This window comes from Lichtheimia ornata, assembly GCF_029851405.1.
Source record: "Lichtheimia ornata isolate CBS 291.66 chromosome Unknown scaffold00026, whole genome shotgun sequence".
NCBI lineage: Eukaryota > Fungi > Mucoromycota > Mucoromycetes > Mucorales > Lichtheimiaceae > Lichtheimia > Lichtheimia ornata.
Window position 1 is genome coordinate 209,477 of NW_026695346.1, and position 20,502 is coordinate 229,978.

General features: G+C 43.4%; 7 protein-coding genes across 7 annotated transcripts; 4 read left to right on the forward strand and 3 right to left on the reverse strand.

Moving 5' to 3' along the window:
• Window positions 1–451: 451 nt before the first annotated feature.
• On the forward strand, window positions 452–2,597 carry O0I10_006144 (uncharacterized protein; the record flags this gene model as incomplete). The annotated part of the gene is made up of 9 exons (XM_058486176.1): window positions 452–707; window positions 785–794; window positions 856–959; window positions 1,013–1,472; window positions 1,528–1,673; window positions 1,729–1,851; window positions 1,920–2,115; window positions 2,170–2,380; window positions 2,442–2,597. 9 exons carry the CDS (start codon window positions 452–454, stop codon window positions 2,595–2,597), a joined length of 1,662 nt encoding a protein of 553 aa, XP_058343050.1.
• A 4,617-nt stretch (window positions 2,598–7,214) lies between these two features.
• O0I10_006145 (uncharacterized protein) lies at window positions 7,215–7,825 on the forward strand (the record flags this gene model as incomplete). Its single annotated transcript, XM_058486177.1, has 2 exons — window positions 7,215–7,226; window positions 7,289–7,825. The coding sequence occupies 2 exons, from the start codon at window positions 7,215–7,217 to the stop codon at window positions 7,823–7,825; spliced, it is 549 nt and encodes a 182-aa protein (XP_058343051.1).
• Window positions 7,826–8,007: 182 nt separating this feature from the next.
• O0I10_006146 (uncharacterized protein) lies at window positions 8,008–13,463 on the forward strand (the record flags this gene model as incomplete). The annotated part of the gene is made up of 20 exons (XM_058486178.1): window positions 8,008–8,218; window positions 8,279–8,339; window positions 8,411–8,445; window positions 8,510–8,608; window positions 8,664–8,801; window positions 8,867–8,998; window positions 9,050–9,373; window positions 9,429–9,557; window positions 9,615–9,743; window positions 9,800–9,922; window positions 9,971–10,102; window positions 10,156–10,278; window positions 10,337–11,425; window positions 11,485–11,607; window positions 11,660–12,162; window positions 12,226–12,372; window positions 12,443–12,507; window positions 12,574–12,954; window positions 13,017–13,225; window positions 13,282–13,463. 20 exons carry the CDS (start codon window positions 8,008–8,010, stop codon window positions 13,461–13,463), a joined length of 4,335 nt encoding a protein of 1,444 aa, XP_058343052.1.
• Window positions 13,464–13,706: 243 nt separating this feature from the next.
• Window positions 13,707–15,979, reverse strand: O0I10_006147 (uncharacterized protein; the record flags this gene model as incomplete). Its single annotated transcript, XM_058486179.1, has 4 exons — window positions 13,707–15,175; window positions 15,232–15,283; window positions 15,337–15,831; window positions 15,902–15,979. The coding sequence occupies 4 exons, from the start codon at window positions 15,977–15,979 to the stop codon at window positions 13,707–13,709; spliced, it is 2,094 nt and encodes a 697-aa protein (XP_058343053.1).
• A 1,217-nt stretch (window positions 15,980–17,196) lies between these two features.
• O0I10_006148 (uncharacterized protein) lies at window positions 17,197–18,362 on the reverse strand (the record flags this gene model as incomplete). The annotated part of the gene is made up of 3 exons (XM_058486180.1): window positions 17,197–17,305; window positions 17,364–17,787; window positions 17,846–18,362. The coding sequence occupies 3 exons, from the start codon at window positions 18,360–18,362 to the stop codon at window positions 17,197–17,199; spliced, it is 1,050 nt and encodes a 349-aa protein (XP_058343054.1).
• Window positions 18,363–18,452: 90 nt separating this feature from the next.
• Window positions 18,453–18,832, reverse strand: O0I10_006149 (uncharacterized protein; the record flags this gene model as incomplete). The annotated part of the gene is made up of 3 exons (XM_058486181.1): window positions 18,453–18,602; window positions 18,671–18,757; window positions 18,797–18,832. The coding sequence occupies 3 exons, from the start codon at window positions 18,830–18,832 to the stop codon at window positions 18,453–18,455; spliced, it is 273 nt and encodes a 90-aa protein (XP_058343055.1).
• A 727-nt stretch (window positions 18,833–19,559) lies between these two features.
• O0I10_006150 (uncharacterized protein) lies at window positions 19,560–20,496 on the forward strand (the record flags this gene model as incomplete). Its single annotated transcript, XM_058486182.1, has 5 exons — window positions 19,560–19,569; window positions 19,631–19,821; window positions 19,886–19,904; window positions 19,994–20,344; window positions 20,417–20,496. The coding sequence occupies 5 exons, from the start codon at window positions 19,560–19,562 to the stop codon at window positions 20,494–20,496; spliced, it is 651 nt and encodes a 216-aa protein (XP_058343056.1).
• Window positions 20,497–20,502: the final 6 nt, after the last annotated feature.

The window sequence follows — 20,502 nt, forward strand, 5'->3', positions numbered from 1 at the left end:
AAGACACACAAATGGGTAGTGATGATGATGATGATTGTATGTGCTAACGTAGTTTATTGACAACAGTTGTCCATATGAATAGCAACCGGAAGAGGCCGATCTCCGCATGTGAATGTGATTTTGGTTACACTCGCTGAAAATGATACAACAATTGTCTGATGAAATGAACTATACATGCTACATCGGTAGAAATGATCCGCACCATCCTTTATCACCAAGCTACTTTTAACATAGAAACAAAAAGCCAATGGGTATATAAAAAAGGAAGATGTTGAATCGACCACAAATAAAGTATCGTGCGTTCCTTGGTTTCGCATATAGAACGGGGGTAGCTGGAAAGCCGTCTCTCTATATGTTAGCGGGATTAATGATATAGTACGACACACATACCAGCTCTTTTATACACCCTGTTTCCCCTCTCTTCTTCGGCTACCCAACTCTTTTCCCCACAATGGTGCCTCACGATGCCTCCCATTTATACGACGACGACGATGACGACACCGAAATGAGTCTCTTGAATGGCTATGGGTACCATTACAAAAGCCGTCCTTCTGATGAGGCAACCGAACCGGGTTCAACGGGATCAGACGATAACGTTCGAAGGCGGCAAACGACCAATGACCTTGAATTCAAACCAGAGATAGATACGGGGGATGTATCAGACTCTTGTTTTTCCTTCAGGAAGTTGTGGAAATATACTGGTCCAGGTAAAACGGGATGTGGAGTTCAATATATGCACTGAGCATGCCGCTAACGACCCATACTTTTATTTGACTTTATCAAGGGTGGTTAATGTAAGACATCACATACTCTTGGTGGGATGGAGGATATCATCCTAACGCATGTCGTGTATAGGTCTATTGCATATCTTGACCCAGGGAACCTTGAGTCCGATTTACAAGCTGGCGCTATTGCAGGTTACAAGCTACTATGGTTGCTGTTTTGGGCCCATGTTATTGGTATGGTTAAGCTTATTCGATCTCGACATGTTACATACTCACAACGACTTTAGGTCTCGTATTCCAATTATTATCAGCACGCCTTGGCACCGTAACAGGACAACATCTCGCACAATTGATCCGACGAGCCTATTCACCTCGTGTCTCCTTTGTACTATGGGCGTTTGCACAAGCAGCTATCATCGGTGCGGATATCATGGAGATCATCGGCACAGCCATTGCATTACACATCCTTCTTCATCTTCCTCTATGGGCTGGCGTCATGATCACGACCATTGATACATTTACATTTATGATGATCCAACGATACGGCATGCGTAAAATGGAAGCCTTTTTTATGCTGCTCATCGCTATCATGACGGGATGCTTTTGGATGGAAATGATCGTCTCCAAACCAGATGTTTCTCAAATCGTACGTGGATTGATTGTTCCTGTGGTACCAAAGAATGCATTGATTCAAGCAGTGGGTATGTTGGGAGCTGTCGTCATGCCACACAATATGTTCTTGCATAGGTAAGTGTGATACTCTTCTCCTTGATTTTACTCGATCTCATTGTTACAATCTCAGCGCATTGGTTGGTTCTCGTGATTTGGGACCGGAGCCATCTGTTCGCAAGAAACGGGAAGCAAACTTCTATTTCGGCATCGAATCCGGTTTGGCCTTGTTCATCTCCTTTCTTGTCAACCTTGCAATCGTGGTTGTTTTTGCACAAGGTAAATGGATGGTATTAATAGGGTTGACAATGATTTTTCTAATCTTGCCTTTTAGTGTTCTATAAACCGGATACTCCTGATACAGCTGATTTTCCTGGTTTGGCAGATGCAGATGCAGTATTGAAGAGAACGCTGGGCCAATCTGCACAATATCTTTGGGGTGCAGGATTACTTGCTGGTAAGGGATAGGAACGAATGGTACACGAAGGAACACTTTTTCATGGATGATGATGGCTTTTTATATAGCGGGTCAGAGCTCCACTATGACCGGGACATTTGCTGGTCAATATGTCACGGAAGGATTCTTTGGGAACATTTTCAGAAAAGAATGGCATCGTATGGCAATTACTCGTGGTATATCTCTTGTACCAAGCATGTTGGTAGCTGTGTTTGCTGTTGATCGCTTTGACACGATGGGAGAATTATTAAATGTTCTTCAAAGGTAAAACTACCAATGACAATGAATGCGTACGAAGATACTCATACATCTCGACAGCGTGTGCCTCCCACCAGTGATCATCCCAATCGTCAAGCTTTCTTCAGCCGCTGTTGTCATGTCATCCGAATTCAAGTTATCAAGGGTTATGCATATTGTTTCTTGGGCGCTGACGGTCGTCATTGTTGGATTCAACATCTTTTTGTTTGTATCCCACGTCAATGGACCCATATCCCTGGCAGTGTTCATTGTACTTGGATCAATCTACGTGGTAAGGCATACCTATTGGTATTGGAAGGATCGCCGATGAATAACAACAATGCACCATTTAGGGATTCTTGATATGGCTGACATGGTTGCCAATAAATTATTCCCCTGCTTCCAGTGAAGACGATGGATGGATGGCTTTACCGCTTCACGAAGGCCAAGGTGAAAATCAGACAAGGACATCAACAGACGATGATGACATTTCCATACGAAGTCGTTGATTATAGATAACTAATGTCAATTTGAAGCACATCATATCACCTTTCTCCCTTGTAAACACATGTCTCTTTATACACGCATTCTCATCCTCCTTCTCCTCCTCCTCATGATTCTCCTTTTCATATACACAATCTAAATTCACTTATGTAGTCAATGCCCTTCTTCTTTGCTTTATAAAAACAACGCATGTATTATATTAGGAACCGATATTACAACATACACTTTTAAGTAGCCCCGTCGAGCAACTTTGTTCTCTTAAAGACCCCACATTTGATTGTAAGATTTTGAGATATGACTGTCTTTGTGTTTTACATATGGATGCTGTAAGCGTGATGCTATACGAGGAGTGGTCTTTGTTCATTGTCAAGTAACTACACCCTGACAGAGCAAACGATGCAGAGGGGTGTGTTTGTGTAATAAACTTATAGGGGCTTGAAGAGTTCTTATTGGTGGAGATTGCATGATTGACACTTCCTGCTACAGTAGGGACCCCACCCCTATGAGAGAATGGTAAACCAAAAATGATCAGGGCATCCAAGACTACGAGTGGTAATGGTATTGCATGTCTCTAGGGGCCGTTCTTATATAGGACTATACATACAAGGTAGCGCATGCTGATAGTTCTCATAGATAATGCATATGCATGTACTCGTGCCACATTGTATCAGAGCACCCACTCTTTCTTAGACGTGATTATTCATGCTTACAAGGACCAGCTTCTGTAACAAGTACTATTGATGGGTGCAATTACTATGGATTTATTGTTTTGAAAATACAAGCGTCTATTTAAATATGTATACAATCCGTTATTGCCACTGCCTATCGTCTCTGATCATATAAACAAGGAAGCTTTAATGAAGAATATAATATGACAAAAGGAACAAAAGCGTCTCGATACAATGATGTAGGTAATCAAATCTCGCCTTCCGGCCTTCGAGTTTCTATCCCCCCTTGATTTCAGAAACCAATCAGCGGATCACATAGGATAAGCGGGTATCGTTGTCTCATTGTATTCTTGGTTGCTGCCGTCATAAGCATCTTCATCCATGATTGCAAACTGATTGCTGTGGTTGCCGTGACTCCAATATCCAATACCATCCATGGCCATCCACCACCACCATCATACTTAGCCATATCCACGTAGCATGATCCATCCTTCATGTTGACGAGGTGCCAAGTAACCAAAACGACATCTCAGCATCACCTACCACCGAGCTTGATTGCATCCATCCATAACCATTGCAAGTCCAACATGTTGATACATAGAAAGAACTTCCTTTGATTGCTTGTTGACAATTCCTTCCTTTTCCATCAGGCCGTTGGCCAATCGCTTGCTTGGTCATCTTCTATTGCAGCTCAACCAGGTGAAGAATACTTGTATTGCACAATAGTAGTTGGTGGCTGGTATGGCATCACCCAATCCCTCTGTATTGAAGTAAGGTGCTACACGTAAATAAAGCTGCTTCTAAACAATGGCTATCTGCTGTCCACGTGAAAAAAGCTGTACGGCAAGTTGCTGCAAGTAAAGAACGCTGTTTGAGACAATGGAGTAAGGCCCTTGCTAACAGCAATTGCTAGAATGGATGCTGTTACCATTGGCCGTGGTGCACGAGTGTACAATAGAAGGTGTAGTGTCAAGAGGAAGCTCGTGTGTTGTAGTAGAGTGTACACGCCATGGACTTCTCAATCAGTCAAAGAGAATCGGATCACGAGAGTTGTAGGATTGACATGATGGGTTGAAACAGGACAATCGTTCGCAGGTGGTAATTGTACTTGAATGGGGCAACAGTTGAGAATGGGAGGAAGAGGAAATAAAGTGGGAGTGGAAGAAGTGGAAATTAACTTGATTGTCCTGATACTTGGATGATGTTTCTGTGCTTGAGCGTTGCTCATTCAAATCCCATCGAACCAAGAAAGTTGAAGGATGAAAATGATGGGCTGGAGCAGGACAATCGTTCACATCCATTGGTTTGGGCAACAAAGGTGAAAAGGAGGAATGGGCTGCTAGCTGGCAGTTTACAAATAACTTTGCAAAATGATTTCTGTGAAATTGGATAATGTTTTGTGTTTGAGCGTTTTTCAGTCAAATCTCATCGGATCAAGAAAGTTGAAACATGAGGATGATGGGCTGGAGCAGCACAATCGTTCACATGCATTGGGTCGGGCAACAATGGAGAATGGGAGGAAGTGACTGGTAGCTGCCAATGTATGAAGTCTGTAAGGTATCATTTCATTCATTGACCCTTCCATTCATGCATAATGAGCTGAGTTACACAAACATGTCCCTCTGCATCTTTTGCTATGTCAGGGTCTAGCTGATCGACAATGAACAAAGACCACCTTCCATATGGCCTCACGCTTACAGCATAGGTAAAACATAAAGACGCCTGTATCTCCAAACTTTACGATGAAACGTGGGGTTTTTATTAGAGCAATGGGCTCGGCTTGGCCAACTGCACCTTGTGTGAAAGTTTCGCGTTCAATGTCGCAAACAGCCCAAAAAATATTTTTTGGCCGTCGTCGTTGAAGAGGTCGACCCCTGGATCCAGTTTGGCTGGTGACGACATTGCGAAATCTGGGATTAGCCACGATGAACTTGAAACTTTCACACAAGGTGCAGTTGGCCAAGCCGAGCACATTGTTCTATCAAAGACCCCACGTTTCATTGTAAAGTTTGGAGATACAGGCACATTTATGTTTGTAAGCGTGATGCTATATGAATAGTGGTCTTTGTTCATTGTCAAGTAGGTGGACCTTGGCAGAGCAAAAGATGCAGAAGGACCTCTTTGGTTAACTCAGCTAAAAAGTCAGGACTTCAGGGACAATGCATGACAGGTACGCAACCCTCACTTTTATGTCATACATTGGCAGCCAATAGCCACTTTTGTGCATTCCCAACTTTTGTGCATTCTATTGTAGGTGGACGATGCTCCTGCTCTAGACATTCATTTCCATGATTAAAGTAGGTTGATCCGAGCTGATTTGGTTGAGTTACGCTCACACAAGATTACATCGGTTGAGCTACATCGAGCGTGCTTTATGTCCAGAGTGATGTAATCTCTCTTTGACTGCAGCTCAGTCAAATCAGCTCGGATCAACCTACTTTAATCATGGAAATGAATGTCTGGAGCAGGGGCATCGTTCCCATGCAGTGGATCTCGCAACAATGATGATTGGATAAAAGTGGCCGTTAGCTAGCAATACATGCCTGTTCCTAGACGATCCATAAAGTAATTATACATTGACCCTTTCATTCATGCAAACGTATCTGTGTTACACAACACGACCTTCTGCATCTTTTGCTCTGTCAGGGTCTAGCTACTTTACATTAAACAAAGACCACTTCTCATATAGCATCACGCTTACAAACATAAAGGTGCCTGTATCTCCAAACTTTACAATGAAACGTGGGGGTTTTATTAGAGTAGTGGGCTCGGCTTGGCCAACAGCACCTTGTGTGAAAGTTTCACGTTCAATGTCGCAAACAGCCCAAAAAATATTTTTTGGTCGTCGTCGTCGAAGAGGTCGACCCCCAGATCCAGTTTGGCTGGTGGCGACATCGCGAAATCTGGGAATGGCCACGATCAACTTCATACTTTGACACAAGATCGCTTTGACCCAGCCGAGCAGCTTGTTCTATTTAAAGACCCCACGTTTAATTGTAAAGTTTAGAGATACAGGCACCTTTATGTTTTACGTATGCTGTAAGCTTGATGCTATATGAGAGATGGTCTTTGTTCACTGTGAAGTAGGTTGACCCTGATAGAGCGCAAGATGCGCAGGGACGTGTTTGTGTTACACATGATTGTGCGCATCAAATATGGTTCTCAAGCAACACATTCATGGGAATTTACAAAGCACAGAGGCATGAGCTATGCTAGGGAAACTCAAGACTTACAAAGTGTGGCTAGCAAAGAAGATGAAATGCGTACAGGAATACATAACAATCATCGATCGACGTATACAACAAAATGCTACTACGTAGTCACCGAGACGTCATGCCTCCTTAGTCTTCATTACCCAAGCCCGTCGTAGCCGTAAGCAATGCATACAGCAGGCTGTAAATCATCCCCAATACCAAGCAACACATCAATTATGATAAATGATTTGTGCATCTCATAGTTGGATGATTGCTGTGTTGAAGGGAACTTGTTCTACACGGCGATGATTTTTATTATTCTCTACTTTTGGGAGTGAACGTATAAAAATGGGTTCTTTTCGGAAGAGAACGCATTGCATGAATCTCATAGGGGTTTGTCCTTAGCAGACAAGCTGGCATTGGTTAAGTAGTTGATGACTCATTGTAATCTAGTAGTAGTTAAGGGACTTACTTTAGGAGCACCAACAAAGAATACGTTGAAGGCATTGAGTAATGCTGCCATCTATGTGTGATCAAAGGTGTCCATGATTACGTATCGTATTCAACCTGTAGTATACAATGCCCTGCCAATTGTGAATTAATACGAGGCATGGGAAATATACAAGATGATGTGGTGGGCACGTGGCTTGATTCGAGATCCTTCCACTTGGGGTGTTGTTTAAGCTCAGCGGATGCGGCCTGTGTGAAAAAACAAACACATTTGCTGGTATCTTTTTCCCCGCTTTATATACTTCAAAACATGCCTCGCCAGGTACGGCAGTAATGTGGACTCAATGAACAACGATCAACTCACCCATTGGATTGAATTCATAGACTAGACGTTCTGCACCTGTTCAACAACAAAAACGTCAGGCTCATACTATGCCTGTTCGTCAGGCACCACCACCTGCTGCTCCTCAGCACCACGCCCCTCCTCCTCAGCAACATCACGCACCTGCTGCACCTGCTCCTCAGCAACAACACGCCATGACCACTGCTCCTACTCCTAGTGCTCCAGTGGCTGCTGCACAACCCCAACAACCAGGTCTCTTTGCTCAAATGGCTACTACTGCTGCTGGTGTTGCTGTTGGTTCCGCTGTTGGTCATAGTGTTGCCAACGGTGTCTCCAGCCTCTTTGGTGGCTCTGATGACAAGCCTGCCGAGCAACCACAACAACAAGCTGCTCCCCAATACCAACAAGCTCCTCCTCAATACATGTATCAACAACCCCAACAGCAAACCATTGCTTCTTGTGATGCTGACTCCAAGGCTCTTATGAGATGTTTGGAATCCAACAACAATGACGTCTCTGCCTGCCAATGGTATCTCGATGCCCTCAAGTCTTGCCAACAAATGGCTTCCCAATATTAGATGTGTATTAGCATAACATAAAACAAAAGTCTTTTGCATGATTTCCCTTTCTATTTCATTTGGGCTGTGTGTTTATTGGATTTGATCAAACATGCGGAGAGATTTAAGCATCATCGTTGGTTGCTCTTTCTTTATTCACGCTCTCCCACCCTTATTCTTGCTTGCACAACCCCGTTTTCTTTATGCGTCCTTCTCATCGATCGATTGGCAATGCAAAGGATTCACTTTCACCAGCCAATGCAACGTTCTACTTTCTATCTGGCATGGCAGCAGTCTTCATGGCCTATTCGATCTATTCCAATGTCAAGTCTTTCAGAGAACGCAATGCAGTTTACACAAGTCGACGTAAACGAGAAGTTATGCGACAAGAAGCCAACAAGCGTGTAGAAGATTGTACGTTGATAGTATCATGTCATGATCCATACCGCGTTGAAAGCTAAGAAATGATATCAGCTATACCTTTGAAGTCGTTGGCGTTATTGACCCAATCCTCCAATGCCAGTATACAAAGCGGGTAAATGAGCATCCATGATCTGTTATGTTATCCTACGAGCTACCTACCAATCTTTTGTCATACAACATTAGTGCCGTGAAAATCGTTTTGGATCGAGCAATGTCTGGTACGGATACCTCTCTTTCTCGGATAAGGATGTTGATGGATTTTGCTGATGCGTTCATTTAAAGAAACCTATCTCCCTGTCATTGTTCAAGCTTGCAAAAAGGAGAGTCCATTGGATACACGAGAAAAGGCCGTTTCATCATTGCATTTATTGACCAGGCGAGGTAAAGACATGGGATATTGTATTGTTCTACATGACCAGAGATTGATTCAATCAAGATAGTAACAGGCCTGCACTTTTGGCAGCTGGTGTCTTGGACATTCTTGTTGAAACCCTAAAGGATACCGAACCACCCATGAGTGAATCAGCACAGCGTTATGCAGCAGTAGCTATATGTGATTTGATCCAAGGCAGTGGTAAGATTCCTATCCACCTCCCCCACTTCCAGTGACAATGAAATGGTATTGATTATGGCCTATAGATGGGTGCAAGTGCTACATTGTAGAGCTTGAGATTTTGGATTCCATCAAACGCATATTGACATCCACCACGATCCGCAACAATGAATTACGATATTGGACATTGATGATACTCTATCAAATCACACGCACAGGTAAGCTTTCTCTTTACCCCAAAAATACTTGTTTTAACATCATGGTCATAGAGCCATTTCCCAAAATCTTGATCCAAGAAGGCTTTGTGGCAGTGCTCGCTCAAATGGCTCGAATGACCTATGGAAACACCAACATGCCCAAGTTTTGCATCCAAAGCCTTGTACGCATCGTATCAAATGTGGAGGTGGGAGAGGCCAAGAGCATCTTGGAAGAGCTATTGGACTACAAAATTATCGACCTTATCTCAATTTCGCTGCGAGCTGGTAAGTTAATCTATAGCGAATCCAGCAGCATGGTATCTAACATGTCAAACAAAGAGGACCTTGAACTAGTTTACTGGGCAGCTGGTCTTATGCATGAATTCGTTGTCAAAGGTATATATGGGAACTGGAAACGGCTTATAATGCCTAACCCATGCTTTTATTACAGATGTTGCTCTCCAGTCTTTTCGTGAAATCAGGGGTCTCCATTCTATATTAAACGCATTGCTGGGAGCTGAGGAGATATACATTTCTCGTGTTGTGCTACGAACGATAAAGTATATGGCGTATGGGCAAGGTATGTATCATGAATGAGCTTTTGATTTATTCGAAACTCATGTTGGCATTATTGTAGCTGCAGAAAGGTTTCGGCGAGAAATGATCGATTCTGGAATGGTGCAAAAGATTATGCGAAGCTTGACATTGGATGATGATGATGTGCGGTATTGGAGCGTGCTTTGCATCAATACTGTTGCTGCTCAAGGTAGGATCATGGTATCAATGGTATTGGTACGGCGTTAACGCTTGGCTTGATGATAGTTGAATCGCATCAAGATATCATTGGTTCCAATGAATTCAAGCTTTTCCTGGAATTGACCGTGTCTCGTAAGGTGCATGTGGCTATCTTCTCTTCCGAGATCCTATCATTGATTTGTTGTATAAGTAAGTTGAATGCTTTCTTGGAAGATGGTGTGCTGACAATTCTTTTAGCTAGCAATTGTACTCTTTTGGAGCCGTATGTGGATGAAGTTGTCTCATCTCTAAACAACTTGTTGTCTTACGATGAACTCGATGTACAATATAACGCTGCTGGTGCTGTATTCAATTTGATGTCGATGCGAGGTAAGTAATGCCATTGAGGTAAAAATCAACGCAAGCTAAATGGATAGCAATAGATGATTTTGCCTGCCATGTCAAAGACCAATGTCAAGACACGTTGATTTCCATGTGCGTGGCATCAACTCATGAACGTGTTCAACTCACATGTGCAAAGGCGCTGATGATGATGACGATAAAATGTAAGCATGCATTATCGTAACAATGATACCCGATTTCTAACACCATGCTTCATTGTAGTCCCTTCCATCACATCACGTGTCATCTATCAAGTGATCAAGCCTCTCATCAACACTAGCATTGAGATCTCTCGACACGCTCTTCCTATTGTTCTGATACAAACGGTGTTAGCTACCTCTGGACATCATGGCGATACGGCTCGACACCAGCGTAAACAACGAGTCGGCAACAACATTACAATCAGCAGCAATATCCCCATTGACGAAAATGAATCATATCAATCGGATTCTTCATCCTCATCCTCAGCAACAGATGAAAGCAACATGACATCTCTTTTTATGAAATTTGAGCTTCCCATTGGTGCACGTATCCAATTTGTTGGTGCATTGAGTGCCTTGCGCATTTTATTGGAGAACCGTGATGTATTTGGAAATGTTGTCAGTGGAACGGAAGATGAAGCATTGCTCGCTGATATGACCAAGATGGATGATATTTTGGAAGACGGCACTTTACGCAATTACGATGTCAAGACACGCCATTCCACACGATTAGCCGACTTGAATGAAGTGATGACCGATAATGTACCCAATGAATACATTCCATCAGCACCAGCACCAGCACCACCCCTGCCGTCAATGACATCCAGTGATACGTTGCCTGATTCGGTTCGACGCTTAGCAGAGTCTTTGATGATGTTGGCTCTTCATCCAGTCTTGAACGCTTGGGGTGCACAACGGCCTGACATTCAGCTGGATAATGCTGCCATGCAAGAGGAAGCTGCTCGTGAATGGTATTACGACGTAATTGCCTGGTTGCAACAATCAACAGCTGTTGTTACCTCTCGACAAGCACCATCACAATCACAAAGATCATCTACACGGCCCAAGACATACGCACCAAGTGACTCATCCGATGACAGTGAAATTGAATATGACGAAGATGAGGATGGAGATGGACAACCTTTCATCATGACGAAGAAGGTTGAATCGGCAGCGGAACGTCTAGGAGAAACTCGACGCAAAGGGGAAGAGCATGATTCTACCATAGTGGATGAGGTGATGGCTGCTGGTCAGCCTTTGCATTTTGCCAAGCTATACTCGGGGTTTGCAAGTCGTGCATGGATGCTACTTCGATCCCTTGTTCGTTATGGTTAGTACCTTCATTGAATGCAATAACGTACGCATGGCTAATTGACAATGATGATGCAGGGTCCATACGTCACTTTTTAGTGCATGAAATGAACATCGTGGAAGCCATGATTTACATTTTCCAAAATTGCCGTCCTTTATCCGACCACGTCTTGACGTGCTTAGGCACCATGATTTGTGCAGGTACTTGCTTTTGATAAGGATTAAAATACCAATGACACTAATCCTTGCTTAGATCCAGCATGCATGATTCCAAAGTCAGCAGTGCAAGTAATGGCAATCTCGATATGGAGAAGTGCTCAAGTTCCAATGACACAAAAGCGGTCTTTCCATTTCTATGCTCGCCTTATCCTTACATTTGCAACGCGATGTATCAGCCCAGATTCAGCATGCGATAATCATCCAGCATTTGTTGAAATTGATCTTCACCGACGATCCAAATATTGTTTGCTCAACTATGAAACTCGGCTTGAGGCACGTAACGATTCTTGGACATTCGAGACTGTACGTGCTACGCATCATACACCTCCTCGTGATTCCGAACAATGGTCACTTTCTCCCACACACAAGTATGCATTCGAAGCTGTATTGGCCACCGAAGGGTTGATGCAAGTTGGCTGGGTATCTGAAGATTTTGGCATTGATCCAGAAGGTGGTACTGGTGTCGGTGATGATGCTTTCTCATATGGATATGATGGGTGTCGAGTGAAAAAATGGCATAAGCAGGATCAGAATAGGGTACGTAACGTCGATGATGGTGATGTCTTTGATGAAAAAGCTCACTTATGGGTTTATTTATAGAGGAAGAGCTATGGTCAAAGATGGGCTGTCGGCGACACCATCACCTGCTGTTTGGATTTGGATCAAGGAGAGATGCGATATTATCAAAATGGGCAGGATCTTGGCGTGGCATTTACGGATGTAGATACGAGCAAAGTCTGGTACCCGGTGAGTATACAAGGAGAGTGATGGTCATCCTGGATCTTGCATCTTTATTGACTTGGAGATACATTTTTAGGCTATATCATTGTCCACAGGTCAAGAAAGTCGTTTCCGATTTGGTGGAGCTCTCGATAAACTAAGGTATGCGTATATAGGATTACATGTTGAACAACAACAATAACTAAGTTTTTACAATGGGATGAATAGGTTCCTCCCAGAAGGTTATACACCCTTATCGCAATTGGCATTACCCCCTATATCCATTGAGCTACCGCCACCTCAAGTGAGACGACGACATACTATTGAATCCGAAAAGAGTGATGAAGTTGATCGTTTGACGTGTGCCATGGAACAAATGACATTCGATGTTACACCGCATGAAATGGATGGCTCTGAGGAACCCAGCTTACGCCCAATCCGTGTTGGCAAATTCGAAGATGATGTACCTCCAACAACAACACAACCCATGCGAATCCTTAATTCACGAGCTGTGAGTCGTGACGACCAATCCATTCTTCCTTCACTCTATTTCGAGATGGCCATTGCCTATTACGACAAGAAGCTTACCAACGATGACGAGTTGGATGGGTATGTAACCAAGTACATGTGTGGTGATGATGATGATGCAGCATCGTTGACATGGATTATAGGACCATTGTTGTGGGTATGCAGAGTTTGCATGAAGATAGCCACGTGCGATTGGAATATCGGCATTTGGATAAACAAGCTACGGTGTTGCAAGGAACGACAGCTCAAACAGAATCATTTGCCATGGATATAGCTGATGGTGATGTTGTTGGTATGCTCTATATACAAGAACGCAATGCCATATATATCACTCTCAATGGATCAATTACTGGTACGCACTCTAACCCTTGTGGAATTATCATGTATACTTATCAAAGTACTGTATAGTGATTGTGGATCTGCTCCCAGCTTCTGAAGGCGGCGACCATTTCTTACCTTTCTTGCCTTATCGCTCAGGTGATGTCAAGACACATGTCAACTACGGTGACGAACTATTTCGATGGCAACGAGCCAATTCAATGAGTGCAAAGGAAAAGATGCGTCGATATCTGGGACAATTGCTTTCATAGAATTTGCTTGTGTTTAATGATTTGCTACATTACAAACTAGGAGATAATGCACGCTGTACAAAAAGATAACATAAACATGGTGGCATATGTATACAAATGATGATGTGGGGCTAATCCTCTCTAAGGCTCATGTTGGCTTTGTGGATGGATAAGTTGGGTTGAATGCGTTTAAAGGAATGACGTATGTAAGTGTGTTGTTGGTATGTTGTGATGATGATTCAATGCATGGTTGTTGGATACGTTTCAATCTTCTTCCAAGTCGTCCTCATCGAGTTTATCCCGATCGTAACGTGAGAGGGTTGAATTGCGTCGCGTCACTGAAGTTGTCGAACGTGGTTGCACTGAAAGCTGATGATACTTTTCGGTTTTGATAAACCTTGGGATAGCATCTTGAGCCATCGTACGACAAATATGCTCATTGACTCGCTCGTATAACTTGAGTAAGCTGCGTAAACATTGGGTTGCGTGGCCGTTTACAATCACTGTCATCTGTTGTCCTGCAGGCTGAAAAGCGTTTGCACCAAAAGGCACACCACCCCCTGTCAATGTCGATGGATGATAATGGCCTTCAGTGTTGCTGCCTGGATGATGGACCGTAAAGTTATTCGCAATGTAGGCAATGATTTCTTGCTTCAACGCATGATTGATGTTGACTTCTGAAGGAGCATCCGGTGCCAAGTACGTGTCGTAAATGCTGTAGCCATCTCGTAGTAATTCCCTACTGGATACACCGCCCTTGTTACACTTTTTGCGCAATGTGTAAAAGTCGACCCAAATATTGACGTTCTCTTCACAATACTGAGACTTGAGGAAATCACGAAAATACATGCGTAGTAATGGATCTTCAAGAATTTGACGCAATTTGTACCAGTGCGAATGTGGATCAAGTACACTCTCCACCGGTGCCGATGTAATAAAATCAATGCCATTGTTGTTGTTGTGGCTGCCGTTGTTGCCATGACCCATAACAATGCTGGATGGTCGTGATATTGATTGCTTTCGAACCTTGCGAGCGTCGTTTTTGTCTTGGCCATTCGCTCTTAATTGAAGCAAGCGTTCGGTGACTTCATCAATATCAGTGTTATGTTGTTGTTGTTGTGTGGTCGCTGCAGCTGGAGGATGTTGCTTTTTATCACCATCTTGTTCCATTGGCATATTGAATTCCAATCCTTCCACGCCCTGGAAACCATTAAGAGCCTCAGCACTATCCTCTGTATCTAGGGTGGAATCACCAGAGGTGGATGAAGGAGTACTCGACGTTGTGGCTGTTGGACTTGGTGTAGATACAGAAGGAGTTGTCTTATTGATCGGCACTGGTTTAGATTGCGTATTGATAGCAATATTGCTGTTGCTGCTGCTGCTCTTGAGACGTGATGCAAGTGTACGTTGTCGTTGAACAATGACTTCGTGTCGATCTAAGGTGCTGGATACAGAGCTGCTGGGTCGATCCCAACCAAGAACTTGTCGTCCACGAGAAGTGACATGATACATTGTATTCCTTCCCATTCGAAAAGTGACCGAGTCATCCTTGACGCTGTTGTCTCGATCCGATTTGTCAAGGACTTGGCTGATCCATCCATATAAAACGTATTCGGCAGCGACTGCTTCAGCTTCTTCCTTGGTAACAGCCGTTGTATATTCGCAAATCCATTCATATGCCTGGTAACCGAAAAACGTATATTGATATTCCTCGAGGTGTTTAGTCTCGATTCCTAGAACTACTTCATGAGCACCTCTGATATGACCTTATGATTGTAGTAGGACATACCTCCAGCATCATCAGCCATCAATGACTCCATAGGAAGATAAGCCATCATAGTCTACGTTATTTAGTTAGCCATCATACAACAATATGAAGTTCCCACGCACATACCTTGAAGGCTATCGTCATGTTGGGTCGTGCAAAAGCGATCATATCATCATGGTCATGTAATCTTTCAAGCACAGCCACGTTGAAGGTCTCGATCTTGATCAATGCTGGTTGAATATGGGCGATGGATACTTGAGCACGCTTGGCAAAGTCTTGGATGACAAACTTGGCCTTGGGGGTGAGGATCCATATCACTTTATCCTTCATGACACGGCTAGCTGGATCAACTGCATTTTCAAGTAGGCGTGATGTTGCAAAGTATTGACCCAATGAGCGTGCCATATGAGGAGACATAGTAAACGTCGTTGTCGTGCGTGTTGCTATCAGCCGTGAAGGATCGGCGGGATCAGGCGTCTTCGAGATATGCGTGAACTGCAAGTGTCCAAGCACTTGAATCGCTTCACTGAGCACGAAGCTATTGCTAATGGTACGGAATCGATAACGGTGATCTTTGAGCCCATGTTGGATCACAAGTGCAGCGAACAGATCGTTGAGATCCTTGTTGTTGGAAAAGCTGTGATTAGCAAACGAAACGAAACTCCTTTGGAATAAATTTTGTCAAAAGTACCTGACAGTAAGGGCGACCCCCTGTCGTTACCCGCATTAACGTGGTGTACGTTGATGTAGATGATGCACTATTGGGCATGCTATGATAAGAATGCAAGCGTGTATTTGTGGTGGATGTAAGGTGATCGTTGTTATGTAGCGTTCAAGGATAATAATGAAATTGAAGGTGTAAAGCGGATGAATGGAAAAGGGGGGATGATTTGGAAAGGAAAGGAGAAAGAGATGAAATGGTGCCTTAGGTCATCTTATTCGGATATTAAGATTGAGCGCGTGTGTGTGTGTGTGATACGTGAAAACCCGTTTATAATAACCGGCAAGGTTGTCATGAGTAATGAAGCTGTGATGGATATCCTCCCAAGTACCTGGGTACCACGCCCGATTGCTGATTTCCGCGCAAAATGTCAGATATTTCATAAACTGGTGCAGCTGCTAATAGAGAGACAGGGGGTCGAATGGCGTATGTACCGACTTTTTCCTTTTATTCTCAATGTACGAGGCACATGATACAACAGCACAAAGTAGTAACATAAAATCTTCTTTACTTTCTTTAAATTGCCATGTTTTTAGTTGCACTGGTCATTGTCAATCAAACAAGGATCCCCTTCCCCCTTCTTGCCACCTGTTTACGCCCATCAAAGTAATAAAGGATCATGACCTCGTGCACAGACAGCTTGGCGTCACTTGCTATAACATAGGTTCTTTGTTTCCATGTGCGACAATGATGCAAATAAACAACGTGGCACAAACAAGCGGGCTACCAGTCATACTAAGGTAAACATGCTGGCTGCAAGGTGGACCGACAAGGTGATACAAGAACATCGCTTCCAAATCCCACTTGTTTGTTAGAATATTTAGTACAAAATCTGGTTTAACGCATCGATCGAGATCTGCCTTTTACGTGACAAAGCAGTCTCGGTATTACAACATCCCCCCACCTAAACTATGTTGACCAGCCACAAATACATTTTACTATATAGTCGATCGATTCTTGCATTATCTTGTCACACCGCCCGTTCGGTCGGCCCGACAACTTTTGCTTACGTGGAAATGAGTGATGATACGTATATACAGCGGACCATTCTCAAATCGGAAAACGTATCTCAGGCGCTTTTGATTTATAGGCCCCCTTAGCAACGGGATCACAATAGTACTTTAAGAACATGCACAGTACGTTGTCAAGTATACCAAAGCATTCGTAATATCCCACAAGATTCCTCCTCATTCCACCAATCAATCACAAGCAAACCATTGAACGTGTGTATTTACAAGATAAGCCTACTATCTAATAAGCTACATCTAAGTTTCCATCCACTTGAACGATCCCATCAGCAAATGCCTCCTTGGCAAACGACCAGGTGCGGGAGATAAAATAGTCAACTTTTGTTTGGCTTCATCGACATCCGATCTAGGATATAAAGGATATGAGCATCATCGAGCCATTTGTAGCCATCAAAAACACTTACACGTAGATAAATCCAGCAATGTTGGTATCCAAAAGCTTGCTTTCGTGCTCACTTGGATCTGCATTCAGGATAGCCATAATCGAGTGCAAGCACATTTCATGCGTCTCAACCTTAATCACTTGTGTCTCAGTCACTGTACTATCCATGCCAAGGGGTAATGCGGAGGATGGCGCTATAGCTTCGCCTACACGCCAAATCGTCACGTCATCGAAGTTGACAAGCATCGAATAAGGGGATAGCTCGCATTTGAGAGTGCCATAAAAGTATTCATGGATCTTGCTACGTTGAAGCTCGGTCTTGAATTGGCGATCTCGCTCAACCACACCTCCTGATTTGCTTAGCTTGACCACTGTAACTTGATCCTTCAAGATACGCATCATGTCACTGTATAAACGCTCGTGTCCCAAAACAATCACCACATTGACTATATAAAAAAGAACATGAATACCATGAAATCCCCTTATTTTCAAATCCCTCTTTACCTGAAAATTGTTCAATAGCATGCTGGATCAAATCATATCCCACGTGATCAATCAGACCTGCTGTGTCAATCACAAAACCCGATGTTCGACTTTCGCTATCTGATGCCATTCGACATTTGACGGTGTGTGCGAGGCGTGAAATCTCCATTTTGAATAGCTTGACGTTCTCGCCGGGGTTCTCATAGCCATAGTAGTAAGCTAATGGCATCATGGATGATCCAAGCGATGCTGCTGTAGTTGCTGATGAACCAAAACCTTCCTCCACATCAATGGGATTGCTGATCGTCGTAGCTGTAACGGTGCCTGGCATAGTGATGGTGCCTTCGCTGGGATCCAATGAAACGTAGATGGGCTTTTCACCTTGTCGCAATGCATAGCTTGCCAAGATCTTGCATAAAGAAGTCTTTCCAACATCATGGGGTCCAATCACTAGTACACGAGGTCCTTGTTCACCCGAATGCTTGGCAGTATCCCGCATCTGTTGTAGTGCCAAATGGGTATTGAGATAGCTCGTCATGGGTGTTTCATTGGCTGTGTATTCAACGAGGAATTCTCCTGTGATGTAATGTAGCAAGTTAAGGATGATAATCATGCGCATAGACACTCATCATGTGATTAGAAAGAAAGATTGAAAGAAAAAGGATATCTCTAGTGCACATCCATGCCAGGTGTATACAGCAACCTTGCGACCCGTAAAAGTGTACGACACGCCAACAGCTATCTCTGTGCCAAATATCTCTGCTGTGCCTTTAAGAAGCTATCCAACACAACTGAATCAGCCATCACGCATCAGTGCAAGAGCCCATGTCAAAAAGAGATCGCTACCTTGATCTGTACTTTTTTGTTGAATTCGACTTCGAAGCGAAACTCATGATCAGGTTCAAGGTCGACTGTTCGCGTTATATCCAAGGACTAGAATAAAGGACTGGTCAATGAGCATTTTCATTGTACTGTTATACCCAATGAGGGACTTGCCTCGGTTTGCATAGTGGTGGAGGTGGTTTGCAGGTAGTAAAGAAGAGAGAATGAATGACCGCCCAACCAAATTTGTGCCTGGGAGGAGGATATTAATGCTCCTGCTTCATCGTCTGAAATTGCTGCTTACGCATACACACGGTGGTTGCCTAGACAACTGCGTTGCCATGTAATGCTTTGTAACCAAACTTTTATTGTCGCGAGTTGTACACAATTCTGCTTGTGCAAGTGATACATACGATGCATGCCAACCAATAATGATGAATGACCCGTACAAATGAAGCATGTGTATAGGGCAACCCTTGATTGAATCATTAGATTGAGAGCACATCACTTGTCAACCGCCAATTCAAACGTAGGAATACCATGGATTTAAAAGCCACAAGGAATAAAGTGTAGGACCAAGTATGCGAGCGTTTAACACCTATGCTTGAATGTGGAGTGCTGTATACAACCTGTACAAATGATGATGGATTGACTCTATACGGTGCCGTATCATGTATCACGTCTTCCTTCATAATGGCATACCAACGGCTTGTTCAATGGTGGATTTGGTTCAACCTCATACGATGAACGATGGCAATATCTTCACGTGTTATGTACAATATCTGTAACTCTTATGGCAGTTAAACATGCGATGAGAACCATCCCCAACATTTGAGGAGCTGACAACATCTTTAATCGTGGCTGGGTGGAGACCTATTCGCTCTCTTCCTTTCACTTTTACTCAGCTTTAAACATGCCTCAAGGTAACAAACATACCCGACACTCATGCACACCTGATTGCTAACAAGTGTATGACTCATACAGGAAAGCAATCATCGGGTGGTGGTCTTACCAATGTGTACCTTCTCGCATACAATGGTGCCAGTTTCTTTGGCTGGTTCATGATCCTCTTCACTACCGTCTCTTGCCTCATTAACAACAACGGCGACTACACCAAAGTCCATTCACTCGTATGGCCCTGGTTGCAAGTTGTGCAGACAACTGCTATTATGGAGGTATGGTTGTATTGGTGATATTAACTTATATGCTCGTGAAGTTGACACGTTTATTCTTGCTTAGGTGATTCACTCGTTGGTTGGTAAGTGGTTACTATACTCATTGGATGGGTGGATGGATAAGGTGATGTATTCTCGAGAATATGAATCCTAACGTGGGGATACAAAATAGGCTTTGTACGTGCTCCTGTTACTACCACCGCAATGCAAGTCGCTTCTCGTCTTTTCCTTGTATGGGGTGTCAACTACATGTTCCCTGCTATCGGCACTCACGTATCATTCAGCACCATGATGATTGCTTGGTCCATTGCTGAATGCGTTCGTTACTCTTACTATGCCACCAACTTGCTTGGATCCGTTCCTGGTTTCCTCAACTGGGCCCGTTACAACTTGTTCTTTGTGCTCTATCCTATGGGTGTCGGCTCCGAACTCACTATGGTCTACCAATCATTGCCCTATGCTCAAGAATGGAACCCACTTTACTTTTACTTTTTGATTGGAACATCATTGGTTTATCTTCCTGGTAAGAAATCATTTTATTATTCATGTGGGTTGTTTTGCAAGGGGATATCGAAAGCTAATTACATTTGTACAGGTTTCCCCGTCTTGTTTTTGCATATGGTGTCTCAGCGTAGAAAGTATATGAAGAGTAGTCAGGAAAAGAAGCGCCAGTAAAAGAAG